The sequence below is a fragment of the Leptopilina heterotoma genome, unplaced genomic scaffold (genome assembly GCF_015476425.1).
Source record: "Leptopilina heterotoma isolate Lh14 unplaced genomic scaffold, ASM1547642v1 Lhet_123, whole genome shotgun sequence".
In the NCBI taxonomy this organism is placed as follows: Eukaryota; Metazoa; Arthropoda; class Insecta; order Hymenoptera; family Figitidae; genus Leptopilina; species Leptopilina heterotoma.
Genome location: NW_025110842.1, coordinates 6,202,005 through 6,225,940, shown reverse-complemented (window position 1 = coordinate 6,225,940; position 23,936 = coordinate 6,202,005). Strand labels below are relative to the sequence as shown.

The 23,936-nt window shown below is 27.6% G+C and overlaps 1 protein-coding gene across 1 annotated transcript in view; it reads right to left on the bottom strand.

The window, feature by feature from the left end:
* Positions 1-23,936, bottom strand: part of LOC122512715 (DNA N6-methyl adenine demethylase-like) — a 120,207-nt gene that overhangs the window by 30,008 nt on the left and 66,263 nt on the right. The window contains exon 2 of the mRNA XM_043628730.1: positions 5,221-5,295. Coding sequence (XP_043484665.1) covers positions 5,221-5,295 — 75 coding nt within the window. The remainder of the gene's footprint in view (positions 1-5,220; positions 5,296-23,936) is intronic.

Genomic DNA, 23,936 nt, shown 5'->3' with positions numbered 1-23,936 from the left:
TGACTTTCTCGCAAGTGGTAAAATCAGGCGTCGAATTATTAGTGTAATAATGCGAAAAGTAACAATTTTGGTGCCAAATTTGGATTGTAAAAACAAAAATTATAGTAATTAATAATAATAATACAAAATAATAATAATAGTAATAATAGTAATACAAAATATTAATAATAGTAATAATAATAATACAAAATAATAATAGTTTTTAATTATAATATAATCTGTTTTTTTTCTACTCGTTTCTAAATTTTTTTAAGTTTTAAATTTTTCCTTTTTAATTTGCAAAAAAAAAGGGAAAAAATGAATTCTGATGCGATGGAGCGGAAGCGGTGAGAGGAGAGGGGGGCGGGGGGTGAGCGAGCGCACAGGGGGTTTTGAGGGAGTCACCTTATCGACCTCTCTCGTATGCTTTCTTTGTTCTTTTCATTTCCCGTCTTTCTATTTTTTTTTAATTTTTTTTTTTGCTTTTTATTTTCACTCTTCTTGTATTTCTTGTTTACACTTTAAAGACGCCATAATGTTCTCTTCTGCGTGACGACCTCGGTTCTTTTTATAAAATTCTCGTATATACTCCTCAAAAGTGTGCGCGCAAAACTATTATAACCACAAATATTTGCAATTAAAGTTTTTCGTATACAAAAAAAGAGGAAAAAATTGTTATTATTACTATTTTTATTATTACCATTATTCTTCTTCTTATTAATATTTATATTATTATTATTATTATTATTCAAGGTAATTTCAATTTAAAAAAATAAAAATATTTATTTACTATTGTTAGTTAAAACTTTTCTTTGTTGTTATTTTTACTATTTTTATTAATATTGTAAATGTAAATATTTTTACTATTGTTTTGGTTAATACTTTTGTTATTGGAACTTTTTCATAAAAATTTTAGATTTTTTACCGGAAAAACTACTTCCGGAAGTCACTTTCGGAGAATTTCGGGAAATCGAAATAATTAAGAAGAAATAATAAAAGTAGTAAGAAAAAAGAAATAATATGAATAATAAAAATATAGTAATAATTTTCTTTCTTTGAATTTTAGAAAAAATGAGTTTTAAAAGAATAAAGAAAATTCTTAAGATGAAATCGTTTTCTTCTTGAGGTTGGCTGTACAGGAGAGTTTGAGAACTGATATTAAACAAGGCGCTATATTGATCGACGCGTGGTGCGCGCCTGCCTTTCCAAGCTCTCTCAGCACACCGCCATGTTTAAAATTTTCCTGCCTTTAAAGCAGTTCGCGATTCAGTCTCTCTCTGTGAACCCCCCCCCCATCCCATCTCATTCCATTCCCTCTCTCATCCCTTCTTCTCCTCCCCCCTCACCCACCCACTCCTCCAGAAAGTCTAATCTATATATGCAGATTCACCCCCATAGTCCTCCTCCACTACCATCACCAACCACCAAAGTCAATTTTTCCACTATAGTTTCAAAATAAATAAATAAATAAATTCACTTTTTCATTTCCTATCGATACTCTCCTTTTTTTTATTTATTTATTTTCCAAAATTATTTATTCAACCACTTCCGATCTCAGTTCATTGAAATGCGCAGTCCATGTTTTAAACATTCTTTTTTTCTCTCATTCCTTCTTTCTTTTACAAAACATTCAACATACACCATAGATATATAGTGACGCCACATATATTCACCTTTTTTCCCTTCTTTTTTTCATTTTATTCCTTTTTTTCATCATATTTCAAATTTAGAAGAATAGAGAAAATTTTATTTTTAAAACTAAAAATGTAAAATTTACTTTTGTACACTTTTAATAAATTAGGAGAATTTTTGTTTTTTTCTGTGTCTCACTAAATGTGGAATTTATCATTAATTTCTCTTTTATTTTTCAAAATTAGAAAGAAAATCAATATGTATCGATGTATCAACAAAATACTCGTTACATCGATATATATCGATGTATCGATTAATTATCGATATATATTGATAGATCGATGTATCAACTAGATCTCAACATATCGATATATTGAACAATTATTGATTTGTTAATATATCAAACAGTTCTCGTCATATCAATATATAACGATGTATCGACAAATTATCGATATATATCGAAGTATCGACTAATTATTGTTATATCAAGACATTTTTTCGATATTTTTTTCAATATTTTCGATAATTTTTCGATACATTGAAATGTATCGAAAAAATATCGACACAAAAAGTTCAATTTATCGAATAAATATCGAAAACAATTTCAATATATCGAATAAATATCGATACAAAAAGCTTGTTATATAGAAGAAATACTGATACAAAAACCTCGATGTATCGAAAAAATATTGAAGAAATATTGATACAAAAAGTTCGATGTATCGAAGAAATATCGATTCAAAAAATTCGATATATCAAAGAAAAATAGATACAAAAATTTCGATGTATCGAATAAAAATCGATACAAGAAATTCGATGTTTAAAATTAATATCAATTAAAAAAAATTCGATATATCAATGTATCAAAAAAATATCGATACAAAAATCTCGATGTATCGAAAAGATATTGATACAAAACTTCGATGTATCGAAAAAATATCGACGAAATATTTAATGAAAGTGCTTTTTAAATCAAAAAGAAAAAGAATTTTTTTTCTCTTTAAGATTTTTGAATAGAAATTAGGGAAAAAATTGAAAATACTGTGTTGGAAAAAGTTGAGGAGGAAGAAATTTAAAATTTAAATTTTAAGATGAAAAAAAAATGTGCGCTCGCGCGATAAAGTTGGTGAGAAAAATGATTGTCAGGAAACTTGAATTAAAAAGTTTTGAAGAGCTCATCTTTTTTTTTAAGCTATATTTTTTGTATATACATATATATATATATATATATATATATATATATATATATAATATGTATATATAAGTATTTTTGTGAGTGTGTGTGTGTGTGTTCAAGTCGAATGAGTTATCGATTTCTCAATTGCGAGCGCCACTGGTGCCATCCAATCGCTTCTGGCACGTTCGTGCCAGAAGGTAGTTTGACTTTTTTAAATGTCTGCAAAAGCATCGACCATGAGAAAATTTCAAATTTATTTCGTCTATCAATTTTCTCTCCCTTCTCTTCCTATTCGAAGCGCGCATCTTCATCTCCCATTTTTTTTTTCATTTAAGGAAAAATCATCGCACTCACTTCTCTCTTTCTACTTCTTTTAATTATATTTAATGAAATTTTATTTTATTTTCCTATTTATTTATTGTTATTTAATATTATTTATTATAATTATTTACTGTATACTATTTACTATTTATTAAAAATAATTTTTTGTTTTCAAAAAGCCCGCGTTCAAATTATTCGGCTGAGGGCGCTATTGACTTTTTTCGCAAGCGGTAATATTTCTGTCAAATTATTCCAATTGTATTATTGTGATAATAATAAAATAATAATAGTTTAAAAATAATATTTAGAAAAATGATAGTAATATTGTTAATAATAATAATAATAATAATATTTATAATAATAAATAACAAAATTAATTTACTAAAAACGAAAAAGTAAATTTCAAAATTTCAAAAAGCCCGCGCTAGAATTAATTGCCAGAGGGCGCCATTGACTTTCTCGCGAGTGGTAATATTTTACGTCAAATTACTCTAATAATAATAATTAAGGTACGAATAAAAATAATAATAATAAAATCCTAGATAATAAAAATAATGAGAATAATAATTAATTAAAAGAAAAATAGTAATAATCCTTCCACTTTCTTTTTAATATATTAAAAAGAAAATGGAACCATATGAAACTAATTAAAAATTTATTTCAATCTCTCCTTACTTTTTTTTAGTTGTTTGCAAGTTGTTATTAATTATTTTCTAATTAAGTTTTTAATTAATATTAAAAAAAAAAAGAAAATAGAATTTTTTTTCCTAAAAAAAAATAAACTCGTTGCTAATTAAGTTCTGTAATCAGTTAAATTAGTAATTAACGAGAGCTGGAAATTCTAAAACTTTTTCGAGGATTCGCAATTTTCCTCTTTTTTCCTTTTTTTACCGTTTCCCAACATTTATATTATTTCGAAATTAAATTTTTTTTCTTTTGCTCCCTCTAATTACAAATTTTAATTCTAAAAAAGAAAGTATAAAAAATAATTATTTTAGTCACTAAAATTTTGTTTTCCGTTTGCAAATTTTACGTATGTATATATATTTATATAAGAGTTCATTGGCACAATATTTACGTCACTCTGTTTACCACTGACCGCCTCTATTTAACCACCGTGAGTAACGCAATCAGTGACATCAACGTGAGATTAATAGTGTATCCCGTGTATCACTCCCGTGGAAAGTGGTCCAGCTAAATTAAGATGCTGCCTAATAATTATTATAATAATAATTATCCCAAACAAGACCAGTTTCCTTTCATGAGATTATTAACGCCAATTATAATAAAGGTGCAAAAAAAAAATAGAAAAATGTCGATATTTTCCCTAATTTGGAAATTAATCGATATATCGCTTGCTAATCGCTGTATCGATAGCTATTCGACTTGAATATTTTTTTATATATCGGTAATTAATCGATAGATCGCCAATTATTCAATATATCGAAAATATATCGATATATCGATAATTATTCAATATATCAACAATTTTTCAATATATCGATAGTTATTCGATATATCAACAATTTTTCGATATATTGATAGTTACTCATTGATAATAAATCGATATATCAATCATTTTTATAAATCCTTATATCGATAGTTATTCGATTTATAAATAGCTTTTCGATATATCGATATTTAATCGATATTTTAACAGTTCTTTGATATATCGATAGTTATTCGATATATCAATAGTTGTTCAATAAATCGACAATTATTCGATACATGAACATTTCTTTGATAAATCGATATTTATTCGATATATTAATAGTCGTTCAATAAATCGATATTCATTCGATATATTGATAATTGTTCGATAAATCGATATTTATTCAATATATTGATATTTGTTCGATAAATTGATAGTCATTCGATACATGAATAGTTGTTCGATAAATCGATATTTATTCGATATATATTGATAGTTGTTTGATAAATCGATATTTATTCGATGTATTGATAGTTTTTTGATAAAACGATATTTATTCGATATTTTGATAGTTTTTCGATAAATCGATAGTTATTTTGTTGAAAAATCGAATAGCATTGTGTTAAGACGTAAAATGCGAGGACGTATCGTAATGAAGTATGGTGAATAATCAACTTACCCTTGTTGCACCCTTTCCTCGACCTCTGCCCCTTTCTCTGAATGCTCCCTCGCCAGTTTGCATGTTGTACAAGTGCTGAAACAAAAAAAGAAACAAATCTTCAATTTATTGTCGTTTAAGTGGTTGATAAATTTATAAATCGCCGTCATTGTTATTTTTCCTATTATTATTAATGATATTTTTGCTATTATCACTATTTACTATTATTTTATTAAAATTACTTTCATTCTAACAATATTTAGAATTATTAGTGTAATTTGACGTAAAATATTACCACTTGCGAGAAAGTCATTGGCGCCCTCTGGCAACTAAATTTAAGGCGGGATTTTTGAAAACTTAAAATTTTTTTTCGTTTTCAGTAAATTAATTTTATTTATAATTATTATGATTATTATTTTTATTATTACTGTGATTCTAATGACTATTTTTGCTTATAATAATTATAATTATTTATTAACGATAATAAAAATACTAGTAATTTTTAAGATAATAATAGTAATAAAAATAATATTAGTATTAAAAATAATAATAATAATAATAATAATAATAATAATAATAATAATAATAATAATAATAATAATAATAAATATTAAAAAGAAAAAATTAATTAAGAAAATATTTAATATAGCCCCGGGGTAGAGAGCGTTATCGACTTGTGTGAGCGCGCTCTATCAAAAAAAATCAAAGCTTCCATATCATCTCAATTTGTCCTCGTTAAGTTCAATAGAAGCAGTTTATAAAAATAAATACGTAGCATGGCCATCGCACTGAATTTGTATCCGGCCAAAAGAAGACAAAAAAAACACTGTCACGTAATCGCTTATTCTCTTCACATAAATTATAATCGTCTCATTAAAAAAAAATTCATATGTCTAATAAAAAATAATCGCTTTTTTTAAATAGAAACATTTTTTTTAAAATAAAAATATATTTCTTTTAATTAAAAATATTTTTTAAAAAATAAAAATATATTTTCTATATATATATATAAAAATATTCTGTTTTATAATTTTGCAAGAGAAAAAAATTCAAAGCGTGCGTAAAAATTAAAAAAAAAAAATTTCCACTTCTCATTTCAAAAGTCAATAGAAAGTAAAAGAAAAAATATTAAAATATTTTAGTTTTCAATATAATTATTTTTTGACTTAATTTTGAATATGTACAGAAAACTGCATTATCGACGGAGTGAAACTGGACCGCGCAGGTATAAGGTGAATTGGAGGTTTTAACAAAAGTTTCGAGAATATTGTGAGTGATGTCGCTAGGTCACGGTTTTTTGGGTAGAGAAGTTAGATTTCTCTCTTTTATTCTTCTTGACGTTGAAGAGAAAAAAGATGATGTTCTGTTGTACCGACGAAGAATTTAAGATATGAGAGAATTCTCTTTCTCTCTTAATTTCTCCCCCCCCCCCTCACCCTACATCCCACCTTCGCCCCTTCTGCGTCTCTATCAGACGCATGTGCGTGCTGTGTAAAAATGTGAGAAAATTGATTTCTTTTTGCACTCTCTCTCTCTCTCTCTCTCACTCACTCTCTCTTTCTCTCTTCTCGTACAAAATTAAATTACCAACTCCCATAAGTCAGCGAACTTGAAACAGACGTCTGTCGTTTGCAAAAATTCTTCTACATTAAGAATTCCACATTTATAAAAAATTTTAATTTTATTTATAAAAATTTTTAATTTTATATTTCAAAATTTTTAAGTTTTAAAAATTTTACATTTCAAAAAAAAAAATTAAATAATACAATAAATTGAGTGAAAAGCTGCTTTTTGGAAAATGTTTTTTTTTTACAATTGAATTTAATATTTTTTTTATTAAATATTTATTTTATTAAAATTTTTTCATTGTATTATTCACTCGAAATTTAATAACAAAATATTTTAATTATTAAACATTTAGTAAATATTTTCGTATAATATAATTTTAATGAAATATTTCATTTATTATATACAAATTTAATGAAATATTTTTATATTTATTAAATTTGTAATTATTTAGTAATTAATTATTTTATTAAATATTTTATTTTGTTACGAAATTTAATAATATATTTAGTGGCTTCCGTTTCCGGTACCGTTGAGTTGTGCACGCGTTTGTAAAGGTTTAAGAGTTTTTGGCAAAATTTTGAGTATTTTACTGAAGGGTGGGTAGTGTAGTGTTTGAGATAACAAAGGAAAGAGTGGTGGTGAAAGTAAAAAGAGTGTATGTGTGCGAGTGGTTAAGTGTGAGTGATAAAAAAGGTAAAAATAGAGAAGTGAATGTTGTGAGGTTAGGTTGCTTGAAGTGAGAGAAAAGAGAGAGAGAGACATTGGGAAATATTGAATGATAAGGTAGATTTCTGGAATGGCTGAATTTGATTCAAGTAGTGTGCGAGAGACTGAGAAAAAGGCGCCAATATTTAAAAGAGGGTTTGGGAAGAATGGAAAGGTGATGACGTGTGAAGACTGTATGGACTTGATGGAGTTAGTGGAAATGTTGAATGAGGCAATGGAAGAGCGTTTTGTGAGAGTGAGAAAGAATTTTGTAACGGTGTGTGAATTAGGTGAGGAGAGGGGTAAAGAAATTGATGAATTAGATGAGGAAATGGAAAGGATGCAGGAAAAGTGGAAAAGGTGGGCGAGTGAGTTGGAAGGTATGAGAGAAAGAGTGGATGATTTGGAAAAATTTATTTTAGAGAAGAAGGAAGAGGATAAGAAAATGGAGGTTATGTTGAAAAAGGGGGTAAAAATGTGTAGTGAGGGAAGTGAAAGTGTATATTATGAACAAAAGGTGAATGAGCTGGAAAGAAGAGTGGAATGGATGGAAAAGGATAAAAGAAAAAGAAATATAATTATTAGGGGTATGAATGCAGGTTTAAGTGAAGGAAGAAGAGAGGTGGGGAGACTGGCTGAAAGGATAGGGGTGAAAATTAATATTAGGCAGATGAAAGCGATGAGTATGGATGCGAATGGAATTCCGAGGATGTGGTTAGTAGAACTGGGAAGTGAGGAGGAGAAAGAGGAGGTTATGAGGATGAAAGGAAGGTTGAAAGGATGTGTTGAGAGAATAGATGAGGATAGAACGTGGAGGGAAAGGAGAATAAGATGGTTACTGGGAGAGAAGGCATGGATCGAAAGAAGGAATGGAAGAGAAGTAAGAATGGGTAGGGAATGTGTGTGGGTGGATGGGGTAAAATGGTGCGTGAGAGAAGGTAATGGACGAGTGCTTGAGGTTGGAATAGATGATCGGGTGAATGGGGAGAAATGAAGAAGGACAGGAAGGAAGATGGAGGTTTAGGATTTAAAGGGGTGGGGCGTTAATGGGGAATCAGTCAGTATGGACAAAGGGAACTGGAAACGGAAGCCCTGGCACTGGCGAATTTTGAGTGGATGAGTGTGATGAGAATAGGTTAAGTTGCGTGTTGATTAAGTTGTTGATGTGGAATAAGAGCGACGTTATAGGTTAAGAAGTTTTGTACATATAGAATAAGTTGATTTGTAAATGTATCTGGGAGTCTCGAACCCTGCCTATTGCAGGGAGAGTAAATAAACACACAATAATATATTTAGTGGAAAATTTCAGAAAATATTTAATTTATGACAGTAATTTAACAAAATATTTGACTTCTTGAAAATTTCATTGGATATTTTATTCCATGAAAATGTAATTAAATATTTTATTGCTTGAATATTTAATTAAAAATTTAATCAAATTTTTTCTTTAATAAAAATTCTAGAAAATACTTTATTAAAAATAATTTATATTTTGTTAAAATAAATTTAACGAATAAAATATTTTTTTTAATATAGATGAAAAGAATTAAAGATTTTCTTTTTGTTTGTAAATTTTTTTTTTCGTATTAACAACCCTTAGGAAACTTTTTTTGAATAATTAATTAGCAAAATATTTTCTCTTTGTTAAGTTAATTTTTCTTAACCCAAAAGCCAGAAATTATTTGACATTTTTTGTTTAGACACTGAGATAACTCACGTTCAATTTTTTTTTTTGGACGAGCTCTTTTATTGTCACGTATTTAAAATTAAGAGGCTTATCTTGACCTTAAATTTACCATTTTTTTTGTTCTTTTTTTGTTTTTCCACAAACTAACTTTTTTTCCTCAATTAATATTTTAATTAATTGAGAAAGTAATTAATTGTATTTGAAAAATTGAGCAAAAAAAAAAACCTACGCTTTAAAAAAAAATTAAATAGCGTTGCGCTCGGATTAGATTTTTTTTTGAACGCACAAACTTTGTGTGGTTTTGGAATAAATAAAATAGAAAAAAATAGAAAACGAAGGGAAAAAAAAATTTTAAAAAGAGAATTTTGTGAGCGTTGCGCTCAGATTTTGAATATTTTTTTTCCCAGTGCACAAAAATTTACAAAAAAAATCGCCTAGCGTTGCGCTCAAAAATAGAAAATATATTGTCAACGTTTTTGCTTCGCGCTCAAAAATAGTGGAAATTGTTCCAATTTTCAAGTGTTGCGCTCAGAAATAGAGAAAATATTTTTAATTTTTCAAGCGTTGCGCTTGAAAATAGCAAAAAAAGTTTTAATTTCAAAAGCGTTGCGTTCAAGAATAGAATATTGATAACGTTTTTGCATCGCGCTCAAAAATAGTGAAAATTGTTCTAATTTCAAAGCGTTGCGCTCAGAAATAGAGAAAATATTTTTAATTTTTCAAGCGTTGCGCTCAAAAATATTGTCATTTTTTTAGCGTTTCCGTTAGAAAATAACAAAAATATTTTCAACTTTTTTAGCGTTACGCTCAAAAATAGCAAAAATATTTCCAATTTTAAAGCGTTGCGCTCAAAAATAGAAAAATTATTTTTAATTTTCTAAGCGTTGCGCAAAAAAATAGCAAATATAGTTTTAAATTTAAAGCGTTGCTCTCAAAAATAGAAAAAAATATGTTTTAATTTTTTAGCGTTGCGCTCAGGAATAGTAAAAAAATATTTTCTAAATTTTCAGCATCATTTTATTTTTAATTTTCTTTTTTTTTCAAAAAAAAAAAAGAAAATTGCGCCAAATCGAGTAGAAATAAAATTAACCATTAGGACCTTACTAAAGAGATTGTATGGAAGGAGGGGGGGAGGGGTGCGCACCTCACGCATTTTATAATGAGCAAATTCACTTATTAATAACGCTCCCATTCGCGCCCCAAAGGTAAAACCCGATATTGACATTTGCCTTTTTTTTCTTCTCTCCTCGCAGAAAAAATGAGCGTAACGCGTGAGTGGGTGTGTGAAAAAAAAATAATCTAAAAGGCGTGCGTGTAAAAAGGAAGGTGGAAAAATATTAATAATAAAAAGAAAGAAGAAGAAGAAAGAAAAAAAAAGAAAATAGAAAAATGTGCGCGAGCGCTCATGTTTTTTCTTTATTATTCTTAAAAATATATTGTTAACTAAAGAATTAAAGAATTTTTTTATTTTTGTTGGTAAATAAGAAAAAAGATTTTTTTTTGTCAGGAAGAATGGAATTTTTTTTCGTAGTGTGTATATATATATATTTATTGCGTGAAGTGATTGTAGGTAGGTAGGTTGGTAGGTTTATAGGTGCGTATACGCAAATCAAGAAGGTGGGAAATGAACATGCAAAGCGAATTAAACAATAATCGTTCACGCATATGCAAAGTTTACAAAAGGGGACGCGCGCGACAGTTTTTTCCACCAAAGAAACCTTGATATTCATTGGCCCGAGATTTATTCCGTATTGCGCTTTTATATACTCTGCTACTGGATTTTTTTTCAAAAATAGATTTTTAAAATGGAAGAGAATTTATTATTTTTAAATTTAAAAACAAAATTGCGAATTTTTTTGGTTTGTCAAAATTACTTTAATTAGATTTGATTAATTATTTATTCAATTAATATCTAAATTATTAAATAAATATTTAAATTAATAGATCAATATTTAAATTTAAAATTAATTAAATAAATAAATAATAAATCCATTTAAATACGATTTATTATTATCTTCACTAATCGAGCGCAACGCTTTTGAAAATTGAGAAATTAAAGTTTTTTGAAAAAGAAACATTTTTACTAATTGAGCGCAACGCTTTGGAAAATCGAGAAATTCAAGTTTTTTTGAAAAAGAAACATCTTTACTAATTGAGCGCAACGCTTTTAAAAATTGAAAATTCAAGTCTCAAGAATAAAACATTGAAGGATTCAAATTAATTAATTTAATTAATTAATAAATACAAAACAATTAATTAAGTTTATTATTGTTTTCTATTTTATTTATGATTTAAGCGCAAAGCTTTTGAAAATTAAAAGCTCAAATATCAGGAATTTAAATTTTAGTATTTTAACTTAATTACTTACAGTAATTAATAAACATAAAAAAATTAATTAATTTAATTATTATTTTCTATTTTCTTTACTATTTGAGCGCAACGCTTTTGAAATTAGCGAAAGTTCAAGTTTCAGGAATAAAAAAAATATTCGTGCGAAACGCTTTTGAAAATTGAAAAGTTCAAGTCTCAGGCGAAAAAACAATATTTTTTCCCATCGAGCGCAACGCTTTTGAAAATTAAAAAAGCTCAAGTTTCAAACATAATTTTTTTTGCGCAAAGCATTGGAAAATTGAAAAGCAATTGAGATGGAAACAAAATATTTTTAAACTATTTGAGCGCAACGCAATTAATAATTAAAAAAGCGCAAATATTTTTTGCGCAAAGTTTTCGAAAATTAAAAAGCTGTTAAGATGAGAAAAAAATATTTTTGCATTTGAAAAATAAAAAAGCTGGTCTTGAGGGGAAAAAATATATTTTCTCTCATTATTTGAGCGCAATACATTAGATTTAATACGCTGAAATTTTTTCACCTCTCTCTGTAGATCATCAATTGAGATGACAAGAACGCACCTGGAGCGTGTCTTGTATTAAATTTTTTTAAGAAATAAGAAAAAGACACGCGTGCCCAGTGTATCAATACGCGCTCGTCATCCATTCTCCAATAAAGGAGCGCACGAAAGGAAATTAATATTCATCTTTGGAATTTGAAATATTGAGAGAAATTTAAAATTCAAAATCAACGAATTTATGCCGAAAAACGTATTTTTATTTCTCTTTCATCTTTATTTAATTTTTTTTTTATTTATTTTATATATCTATTTATTAATTATTTTTTATTTATTTTCTATTTATTTTTCATTTACTTTTTATTTATTTTCTATTTATTTTGTATATTATTTTTATAAATTTTTTGCTATTTTCTAGCGCAATGCTAAAAAAGTTAATAATATTTATTCTATTCATGAGCGCAACGCTAAATAATTGACAATATTTTTTCTATTTTTTCACTTTATTATTTTCAAATTTTTTTATTTTATTCTTTTCTATTTTTATTTTTAATATTTTCTTTCTCTCAATTTATGCAAAAAATTTTCTTTTATTTTTTTTGTCGTCTCTTGTCTTTAATACTATTTTTTAAATAAATTTTGGAAATTTTTTTTTTTTTTTTTTTGGTAAGAATATAAAAAAATGATTTCAAGTAAAATAACAAAATGAGGTCTAATTAAGAGCGCAGGCGCACTGGCAGCTGTCATTTCAAATTATACGATAAGCTAATTAAAATATTTCATAAGCGCGTTTCTCGCATTTTTCGTGGCAGATGTTTGTGGCACGATAAATTGAAAAAAGGCGAAAAAAATTCAACCTTAAGTCACAATAATTACATTTTTATTAGCCTCTAATTTTCTCCATTTACATCAATGTCTTTTTTATATTTTATTTATTTCCCTTTAATTTAATTCGTGTAAATGATAAAAAAAAAAAAAATTTGCAAATTAGTAAAAAACAATTGTAATGATAATTATAATATTTCTCAAGAAGCCAAATAACAAAATCAATAAAAAAAAAGAAAACTAATTTTTTTGATTTCAAAGAGGGCGCCATTGACTTTCTCACAAGCGGTAAAATTTCAGTCAAATTGTTGTTATAATAGTAAAGTTCTAATAATAATGAAATAAAAGTAGTAGTAATAATAATAATAATAGCAATAATATTTGTAATAATAATAAATAACCAAGTTAATTTACTGAAAACGAAAAAATAAATTTGAAAATTTGAAAAAGCCCGCGTTAAAATTGATTGACAGAGAGCGCTATTGACTTTCTCACAAGCGGTAATATTTTAGGTCAAATCACTGCAATAATTGTAATATACCGATAATAATAATATTGATAGTTATAAAATAATAATAAAAATAGAAAAAATAATAATAATAATAATTAATAACAAATAAGTATTTATTTTCTTTCTTTTGCGTTAAATTTAACTTGAATATTAATTTTAATTAAAATTTTAAATCGAGAATTCTAAATTTAAAATAAATTTTTCATTGTTCTCTGCTATCAGAAATCAGTGAAAAAAGAAGAAATTTTTACGCGAGAATAAATATAAGAAAACGAGAGAGAAAAAGTGAGAAAGAGGAGGAGAGCGAGCGCGCGAGTAGTGAACTCTTCCAAATAACGAATGAAAGAAAAACACAGAGTGTTAACAGCCGGCATTATTTGTTTAAAGCATACATACACATATATATATGAGAGAGAGAGAGAGAGAGAGAGAGAGAAAAGACAGAAAACATTTGCTCACGAGAAGATGTGCGGAATTATATCCAAACACGGTAGAAGGAAATGACCGCATCAAAAAAAGATGATTTCTTATTCTTTCAATTGTGATGACTGTCATGCGAAACCGCATTGCAAAAACAAACTGGACGATAATTTTTTCTCCCTCTCTCTCTCTCATTCTTTGATTTAAATGACTTGGAGAGAAGAAAAATAAAAAAAAGAAAAGAAATAATTGATGCCATTATCAATAGGGTAATTGCACTCAGATTATGTTTAGTTTCAGACAAAAGAATCTGAAATCAATGTGAAAAAATGGTAAATGTTTTTTTTTATTGCTTTTAGCAGAAAATTTATTTTTATTTACTTTTTTATTTTAATTTAGTTTTTTGTTTTCATTTTTGTTTATTTATTTATTGTTTTCTTTTTGTTTAATTTTATTTATTTTTTTTTTTTAGTTTGTTTGTTAAATTTATTTATTTATTGTTTTGTTTATTTTTTACAATTTTTGTTTACTTTTATTTATTTACATTATGGTTTATTCTTTTTTTATTTTCATTTTGATTTATATTTTTGTTTATTTTTCTGTATTTTGTTTCCAAATTTGTTCATTTTCATTGCTTACATTTTTGCTTATTTTCATTCAATTTCTTATTTAAATAATTTTTTTTTTTTATTAATACCATCGAGCGCTTATTATTAAATTCCATCGGAATAAAAAAATTCCAAGCCAATCTTCGCTAAAAGTTCGACAGCTGCTTTTAAAATTGTGTTTATTTTGACAAAAGATGTTTCTATAATAAAGAGAATCAAAATCTTGCACGCGAATTCTAAAGAGAATATAAAAAAAAGAGCGAAAAAATTGAAACTTTCGGATAAAAATCCTGTACATATATAAAAAGGGGGAAGAAGATGAAAAAAAAATTGAAAAGTTTCACTTTTCGTTGAAATGTGAGGATCTGACGCGGCGTAAAATGCGTTTTCATTGTACTCCTCTATCTCTCTCTCTCTCTCTTTTTCTCTTTCCCTCCCATATTGTGAACGCTCTCCCTCTCTCGCTCGATAAAACTGTCAAACTCATCCATATCCCGGGGATTTCAAAAGGATATCCGTAAACCGTTTCGTGTTAAAGTATTTTGCGACACACGATTTTTCTCCCAAAAAATCTGAACAATCCGCGTTTGATTTCGCTCGCCCTCTTTCTCCCTACAAATAGTACGTATATAATCAATTTATTCGAATTTTTTTTCTATACTCAATTTTTCGTTTCACTGCTTCTTGAATTTTATTTGCCAAAAAAAAAAAAAAATTTAGAGTGTGAAAAATTTTTTCGAACCCATTTTTCTAGAAATTTTGACGTTCTAGACAATTTTGGAACACGGGGTTGTGTTCAGAGGGCAAAAATGTATTGAAAATCACTCCCATGTCGAAAATAAGAAAACAAAAATTTTTCTTGGGTGTTTACCCCCACTTTTCTCAAAAATGTCACATGGTAGGCAATTTTGTCACCCGAAATCTTATTTAACGGACAAAAATACTTTGGAAATGACTCCCATATCGAAAATAGGGGAAAAACACGTTTTTTGGGTCTTTACCCCCACTTTTCTCAAAAACGTCACGTGGTACACAATTTTGTCAATCGGGATTGTGTTTAACGGGTAAAAATACATTGGAAATGACTCCCGTATCGAAAATAGTAAAAAAACCGTATTTCTGTTATTTTACCCCCACTTTTTTCAAAATTTGTATTTTGTTGGGTTTTAAACTGTTTCTTTTCAAGTTTTAACTCAATACTTTATGGAACTATTCAGAACGTTAAGTTAAACAAAGAAAAGTATTTTCAAAAGTCCTAAAAACACCTTTTTTGAGAATCTACCCCCACTTTTTTCAAAATTTCGCCATGCTAGTAAATTTTAACTCTTGGGATCGTGTTCAAAGGCCAAAAATACATTGAAAACAAGTCCCATGTCGAAAATAAGAAAATAAATTTTTTTCTGGTCTTTACCCCCACTTTTTTTGAAAAATTCCATTTTTTTGTCTTGCGCCTGTTTAACAGACCACTCCATCAAAAAAAGTAAAAAAAACCTAAATTTTTGTCCACCACTCGTAATTTTTTCGTTTTTTTTTCTACTGCCAACTGAAATAAAATAATTTTTTTGGAAATTTGGAAAAATAGTTTTTTTTCGAAATAAAAATGAGATAAAGAATATTTTCACGGAGATAAAGAATCAGAATTGAGTGTTCGTATATAAAGACAGCTGGGAGTGTATATAGTGAGAGAGAGAGGAGAGCGCAGTCGATTTCGTTTCGCGAAAGTGTACGACGAGACGTCTCAGCTGACTTTAATTTCAACAAAAAACCATTTTACTGTATATATATATACGACAGATGGCCGGCGAACGAAAGAGCCGTTGCTCCCATTAGAACCTTGACGGTTAGAAATCGAGGGACAGGTTGTTGCTGAAAATCCTTGTGCCAATGAACGATTTCGACAATTTTTTTTTTTTTTTAATTTCTCCATTTCTACAAAACTTTGTAATATTTATATTCAACTTCCTCCGAAATATGTCCCCGGTGTCCCCCATAAATTATTTAAATTTAAAACCCCCCCACCAAACAGAAAAGGGTCCTGATGATAATTTTAATTTTATCTAATTAGCGCTCGATTAGGAAAGACTAAAAGTTTGGCTTTTTTTTATTTTTACGCACATTTGTTCATTTTTATTTATTTCTGACTATTTTTGGTTATTTTCGGCTTTTTTTTTTTTTTTTTTTGTTGATTATGATGATGATGATGATGATGATGATTATGATGATGACTTTTATTAATTTTTTACAATTTCTGATTATTTTTTGTTAATTATTCGTTATTTTGTTTTATTTTTGGTTTAATTTCATCTAATTAGGCGCTCGATTAGAAAACAATGGTAAAGAAATGTCATAAAATTAAAAAAAAAAAAAAAATGGTTGAAACAAAATAAAAAAATAAAATGCAATAAAATTTAAATAAAATACAATCGAAAATAAATAAATAAAAGGGAAATAAAATACACTAAGAATAAAATAAAATTCAGTTGAAAATAAATAAAATAGCGTTAAAAATACATAAGATAAAAAAGGAAATAAAATACAAATAAGAAGAAAATAAAATTCAGTCATAAAATAAATAAAATAAAAAAAGAAATAGAATACAATAATAAAAATAGAGGAATAGAATACAATAACCGAAAATCGAAAAAAATGAATAAATAACAAGAACGAATTATATAAAATTAAGGGAGAGAAAAATATATAGAGCGCGCGCACGCACTAATTCATCGAAAATTGCATCGAATCGATTTTCCTATGCGCCACACTGAGGTAACGAGCGAAAGAATAAAAGAATAATAATAATTTCAAATTATTCTCGCATCGCTGCTTGGAATTGATGATTCCTCTTGCTCATTCGCTACAGACTGACGCGACGCTCGAAAAGCATTTTTTTTTTTTTTTTTTTTTTTTTTTTTTTTTTTGACGAGCGCGCCTGTATTATATGTGTACATATATATTGCGTACGCACATGCGAAGTGCGCGCCTGTATAAAATTACAAGTTTCCCTGAAACTCGTCGCCTTTCATGGCCAGAATCGATCCGGACATATGATATTTTTTTTTCATGAACGCTCATACAATGATGATGATGATGATGATTTACAATGGATGTCAGAGAGAAAGAAAATGATGATGAAAAAAAATGTTTCTGTAATTAAAAATTTTTCAACTCCAATTTATTTTGGTATTTATATATTTTCTTTTTTTATTGCTTCTTGAATTAAATTGCTTTTTGAAAATTCTTTTTTGAATTAATTTCTAGTTTAATTATAAATTTACGATTTAATTAATTTCTTTTATTGTAAAATCGAGCGCAATGCTAAAATATTCTGAAACCATTTGTTTTTAATTCATTTTCAATTGAATTAATTTTTTTCACATCAAAAAAATTGAGCGCAAGGCTGACGTTTTTTTAAATTAATTTCTATTTTCATTAATGCTCGATTATTTTAATATTTTTTATAGAAAAATCAAGCGCAACGCGAGCGTATTTTCAATTAATTTATTTTTAATCAAAAAAACTGAGCGCAACGCTAGCGTATTTTTTCATTAATTCTCGATTATTTTAATTTTTTATTGAAAAATCGAGACCAACGCGAGCATATTTTGAATTTATTTATTTCTCATCGATAAGTTCGAGCGCAACGCTGGCGTATTTTTTATTTAATTTATTTCTTAACAAAAAATCGAGCGCAACGCTAGCGTATTTTGAATTAATTTATTTCTTAACAAAAAATCGAGCGCAACGCTAGCGTATTTTGAATTAATTTATTTCTTAACAAAAAATCGAGCGCAACGCTAGCGTATTTTGAATTAATTTATTTCTTAACAAAAAATCGAGCGCAACGCTAGCGTATTTTGAATTAATTTATTTCTAAACAAAAAAATCTAGCGCAACGCGAAAATAGTTTTAAAAAACTTTCTATTTAAATTAATTTTTGATTAAATTAATACTTTTTTATCGAGCGTAACGCGAGCGTATTTTCAATTAATTTCCAATTGAATTAATATTCTTACATTGAAAGCCGCAATTTGAAAAAAAAAATTCAAAAAGATCTCTAAATTGAATTAAAATTTTCCTTTTGAATTTGTTTCGTTAATTTTTCTTTTTTTAATGTTTTTTTAATTTAATTTAATTTTTTCGGTGAATTGTTAATAAAAAAAAGTGTAGGAGAGAGAGAGAGAAAAATGGAGGCAAACAAGTAGTGCCTGGTAACGGCTTTAATAATTATTTTTACAACGTTTCCGAGTATGCGTTCTTGTCCGGTCTCGCATGAGCGCCTTGCAGCTGGCCCTTTCCAACCCCGTGACACAAGGGCGTCCCTTTTGCATGTGAGAAACGCTCACAAGCAAAATCATTTTGTAAGAGACTCGAATGTGTGTTCGTGTGAAAGTCTATGTGCATTTTTTTTCTATGTGAATGTGGAGTATATAGAAACCAGTCGAGTCTCGTGGCTACGCCCGTAAGGCACGCAGGATGCACGCTTTTTCCCCGACAAACTTCCCAATGCCATATATACAACGCTAAACTGGTGTTTATTTCACTCTCTCTCTCTCTTTTTCTCTCTTTTTTTGTTATTGTTAAATTTTTCCTTCAGTTTTTTAGTTATTTTTTCTCTTTCAATTTTTGTTGTTAAATTTTCCTATTAATTTAAAATTTCGCTCACTTTCGATTTTAGTTGCGCTCTGTGTATTAATTTAAGAACAATTTTAGTTGCAAAAATCAATAAGCGTTGCGCTCCGATTATAAAGTTTAAAGTAAAAAACAATTATTTATAAGCGTTGCGCTCGGTTTGTAAATTTGGAAGTAAAAAAAAAATTATTTATTAGCGTTCCGCTCGGTTTATAAACTTGGAAGTAAAAGAAAAATTATTTATTAGCGTTGCGCTCGGTTTATTAATTCAAAAATAATTTTAACACAAAAGGCTATTAGCGTTGCGCTCCTATTATTAATTTTGAAACAAAAAAAATTATAAGCGTTACGCTTCGTTTATTAATTTAAAAACAATTAGCGTTGCGCTCCGATTATAAAGTTTAAAATAAAAAAAATACTTATTAGCGTTGCGCTCGATTTGTAAATTTGAAAGTAAAAAAATTATTTGTTAGCGTTGCGCTCGGTTTATTAAATCGAAAATAATTTTAATACTAAAATCAATTAGCGTTGCGCTCCTATTATTAATCTTATAGTAATAAAAAAACTATGAGCGTTGCGCTCCGTGTATTAAAAAAAAAATAAATAAAGAGCGTGGCAATTTTACAGGAAATAAATTAATTAGCGTCGATTAGTAATTTAAAAACAATTTTGAGAGCGAAGAAAAAAATTTGCCTTGCACTCCAATTAAAAAAAAATAGCGTTGCGCTCGAGAGTGAAAAATTGACTGCAGGAAAACAACCCCGATTCGACCTATCAACCCCCCAAGTGCAGTAAACTTCCTTCCGCATTTCGCCATCCAAAAATAGAAGCGCCGTGAAAACGCCTCGAGAGAGTTATCCCCGAGCAGAGGGCACATATCTTCACTTTTCTCCCCTCATTCTCTTTAAACAATGTTTCTATCATCTGTCTCTCTCTCTCTCTCTCTCTCTCTCTCTCTCTCTCTCTCTCTTTCTCTCTTGCAACCTTAATTAAGGAGCTTTCAATATTCTCGGAAAATGGGTCAAGATCACCTGCTCCTCAGCAATTTTCTTTGCATCCGAAAAAGGGAAAATAAATGTTTTAACAAAAGATTACCAAAACACCCGGCTCATTTTTCTCGACGTTTTAAAATTTAGTGTAATCCTCCAGATGTGCATTTTTCACTTGAAGTTTATTGTTGGATTTTTTTTTAATTTATTTTATTTTTTTGTGTTTTTCTGCACTTTATTGCAAATTTCTACAAAATTTGCGATTTAAAGACAGCGTTGCGCTCAAACATTTACTATTTAATTTTTTTTTTGGGTGTTTTTCAGCATTTTTTGCAATTTCTACAAAATTTGTGATTGGAAGATAGCGTTGCGCTCAAATGGAGGAAAAAAATTAAAAACAATTGAGAACTTTAAAAAAAATTTAGCGTTGCGCTCGAATATATTTTAAAATTTACATCCGGAGCGCAAAACTAATTGGTTTTTTTACAACTAAAATTGTTTCCTAATTAATAAAACGAGCGCAACGCTTATAAATAAATAAATTTTATATTTGGAGCGCAACGCTAAGTGGTTTTTTGCTACTAAAATTGTTTCCTAATTAATTAAACGAGCGCTACGCTTATAAATAAATAAATTTTACATTCGGAGCGCAACGCTAATTGATTTTTTTGCAATTAAAATTGTTTTCTGATTAATAAACCGAGCGCAACGCTAATAAATAAATTTTTCATTCGGAGCGCAACGCTAATTGATTTTTTGAAATTAAAATTGTTTCCTAATTAATAAACCGAGCGCAACGCTATATTTTGTTCAAAAATTACTTTCAAAAATCAGAGCGCAACACTATTTAATATTTTTTGCTCCAAAAAATTGGTTTTAAATTGACAATTTTTCTCTAAAATTATTTTGGTAAAACGGAGCGCAATTTTTGGAATTCTATGATGAAAATACAAAATTTCCATTTAATCACGATGGGAAGGATGAAAATGTCTAAATTACCAAGTTCAAAGTCCATATTTCATGTTTGCTTATCGCTTTGGCGCGGTTTCCCGCCTGCGAACACCTGTCGATCAGTGTCTTCAAGCACATGGTTATAGTTGAGCGAAGGAGCGCGCACCTTGTGCTGATGTATATCGATCCGTGACGACTGACTCAAACAGCACTCACGCCAAACGGCATTTACTTATACGAAAAAAAAAATTTCATCACTCCAAGTGTTAATTATTATTCAATTCTCAAACACCTTTTTTGCATTTCTCCTCTCTCGAGAATAAAATATAGAAACATTATTTCCTGACAGTATTTTTTTCTTCTCCTAAATTTCTATTTATTTTGATACTATACACTAGAGTGCGCTCGCTTTGCGCTTGATTGTTGAAAATAAAAAAATTCTTTTTCCTGGAATATTGTAAATAAATAATTACAAATGTTAAATAATTTTTTGAACTAAGAAAGAAAAATTAATACGAGTTAAAAATTGTTTAAAGTACGCTCGCGTTGCGCTCGATCTTCGAAAAGAATGAATTTTTTCTTTGGAAGTGTTATCTAATAATAATTACAATTGTTAATATTTTTCTAAATTAATACAGGAAATTATTAGAACTTAAATACCGTTTAAAATACGCTCGCGTTGCGCTCGATTCTTGAATAGGAAAAAAATATTTTTGGAAATATTAATAATAATTAAAATTCTGAATTAATTTCTGAATTAATAAGAAAATTAAGTATTACAATTTAAAAAGAGATTAAAATACGTGTTGCGCTCAATTTTTGTTAGTAAAACAAAATATTGTCACTGGAGAATTAAAAAAAATTATTAAAATTGTTAAATAATTTTTTAATTAATAAGGAAAGGTAATTAAAATTGTTAATTACTTTCTGAATATATATTAAAATTACAATTTAAAAACTGTTTAAAATACGTTTGCGTCGCGCTCGATTTTTTAAAAACAAAATTTTTTCCAAACAAAATTAATAATTAAAATTATGAAATAATTTTTGAATTAATAAGAAAAATTATTAAATGTTAAAAACTGTTTAAACTATGCTCGCGTTGCACTCAATTCTTAAATAAAAAAATTGTTTTTGGAAATATGGCAACTAATTAAAATTATTAATTAATTCTAGAATTAATAAGGAAAATTATTACAATTTAAAAACCGTTAAAACTGCGCTCGCGTTGCGCTCTATTTTTAATTAAAACAAAATATTTTTCCCGAAATATTGAAAATTAATAATTAAAATTGTTAAATAATTTTTGAATTAATAAGAAAAATTATTATAATTTAAAAACTGTTTAAACTACGCTCGCGTTGCGCTCGATTTTTGAATGAAAAAAATCTTTTTGAAAATATTAAAAATCATCCATTAAAATTATTTAATTGCTAATTAATATTTAATTACTAATAATAAGAATATTATTAATAAATTATTAATAATTTTAACAAAATGATACCAATTAGTAATTATAATTCGTTAATTAAAAATTGTTAATTAAAATTTTTTCATTTTCTCTTTAAAATTATGAGAAAACCGAAAAAATTTAAATAAAACAAAGCGATTGGAATTTTCAAAAAATAAAAAAAATTTTAAATGCAACGACTGGGAAAAATATACTTAAAAGTAAATATTGTGAATACACGCACTTTTAAAGCCATGTGCGTTGTTCTAAAGATCTGGAAAATATCTCCGATGAAACCTCTTGAAATCAAAAATGTTAAATACCCACACACGGTTTGTTAACTTTATTTGGGAAGCATGTGAATTCTTTTTATGGACTATTTTCTCGTTGTTATTGTATGAAAAAAATAATAATAAACTTCCATATAAATAAATTCTACTAAAAAAATAATTTTTTTTTCGAAAAATAATTTTTTACCACTCAATTTTTTTTTCGGCTGTTTATTTGAAGAGAAAGACATTTTTTTCCTTTTTAGTCTACACTCGAACCAGAAGTTTGTAAAAATAATAAATATATATAAAATTTATCACACTGAAAGAATTTGAGAATTTGGAGAATTTTTTATTTTTTTACCCATTTGGATAATAAAAAAATTAATTAGGAAAATTTGTATTTTTTCTTATTAAAATAATAAGGAATAATTGAATAATAATTTTACGAAATTAAAAAAATAAAATCGGAAACGTTTCGAATTTTATGTCTTTTTATTTTAAGCGAGCGCAACGTTTCAAAATTAAAACGCTGAATTCAAAAACTTTTTCAATTTTTTTCTTAATTTTTCTCCGCACATTTGAGCGCAACGAAATTAAAATACAAAATTAAAACGATTTTTTGAAAAATGTCTGTAAATTGTATTTAATTTTTTCGCCACTTGAGCGCAACGCTTCGAAATTAGAATTATTCAATTTTGAAACGTAGTCAAAAATTTCTTATTTGATAAAAAATTTATTTACTAGCTTTGCGCTCGGTTTATTAATTCGAAAACAGTTTTAGTTGCAAAAAATCATTTAGCGTTGCGCTGCGAATGTAAAATTTATTTATTAGCGTTGCGCTCGGTTTATTAATTCGAAAACAGTTTTAGTTGCAAAAAATTATTTAGCGTTGCGCACCGAATGTAAAATTTATTTATTAGCGTTGCGCTCGGTTTACTAATTAGGAAACAATTTTAGTTGCAAAAAATTAGTTAGCGTTGCGCTCCGAATGTAAAATTTATTTATTAGCGTTGCGCTCGGTTTATTAATTCGGAAACAATTTTAGTTGCAAAAAATTAGTTAGCGTTGTGCTCCGAATGTAAAATTTATTTAATAGCGTTGCGCTCGGTTTACTAATTAGGAAACAATTTTAGTAGCAAAAAACCATTTAGCGTTGCGCTCCGACTATTAAAATTTATTTATTAGCGTTGCGCTCCGTTTATTAATTCGGAAACAATTTTAGTTGCAAAAAGAAATTAGCGTTGCGCTCTAATTAAAAATTTTAACGCTGAAAAA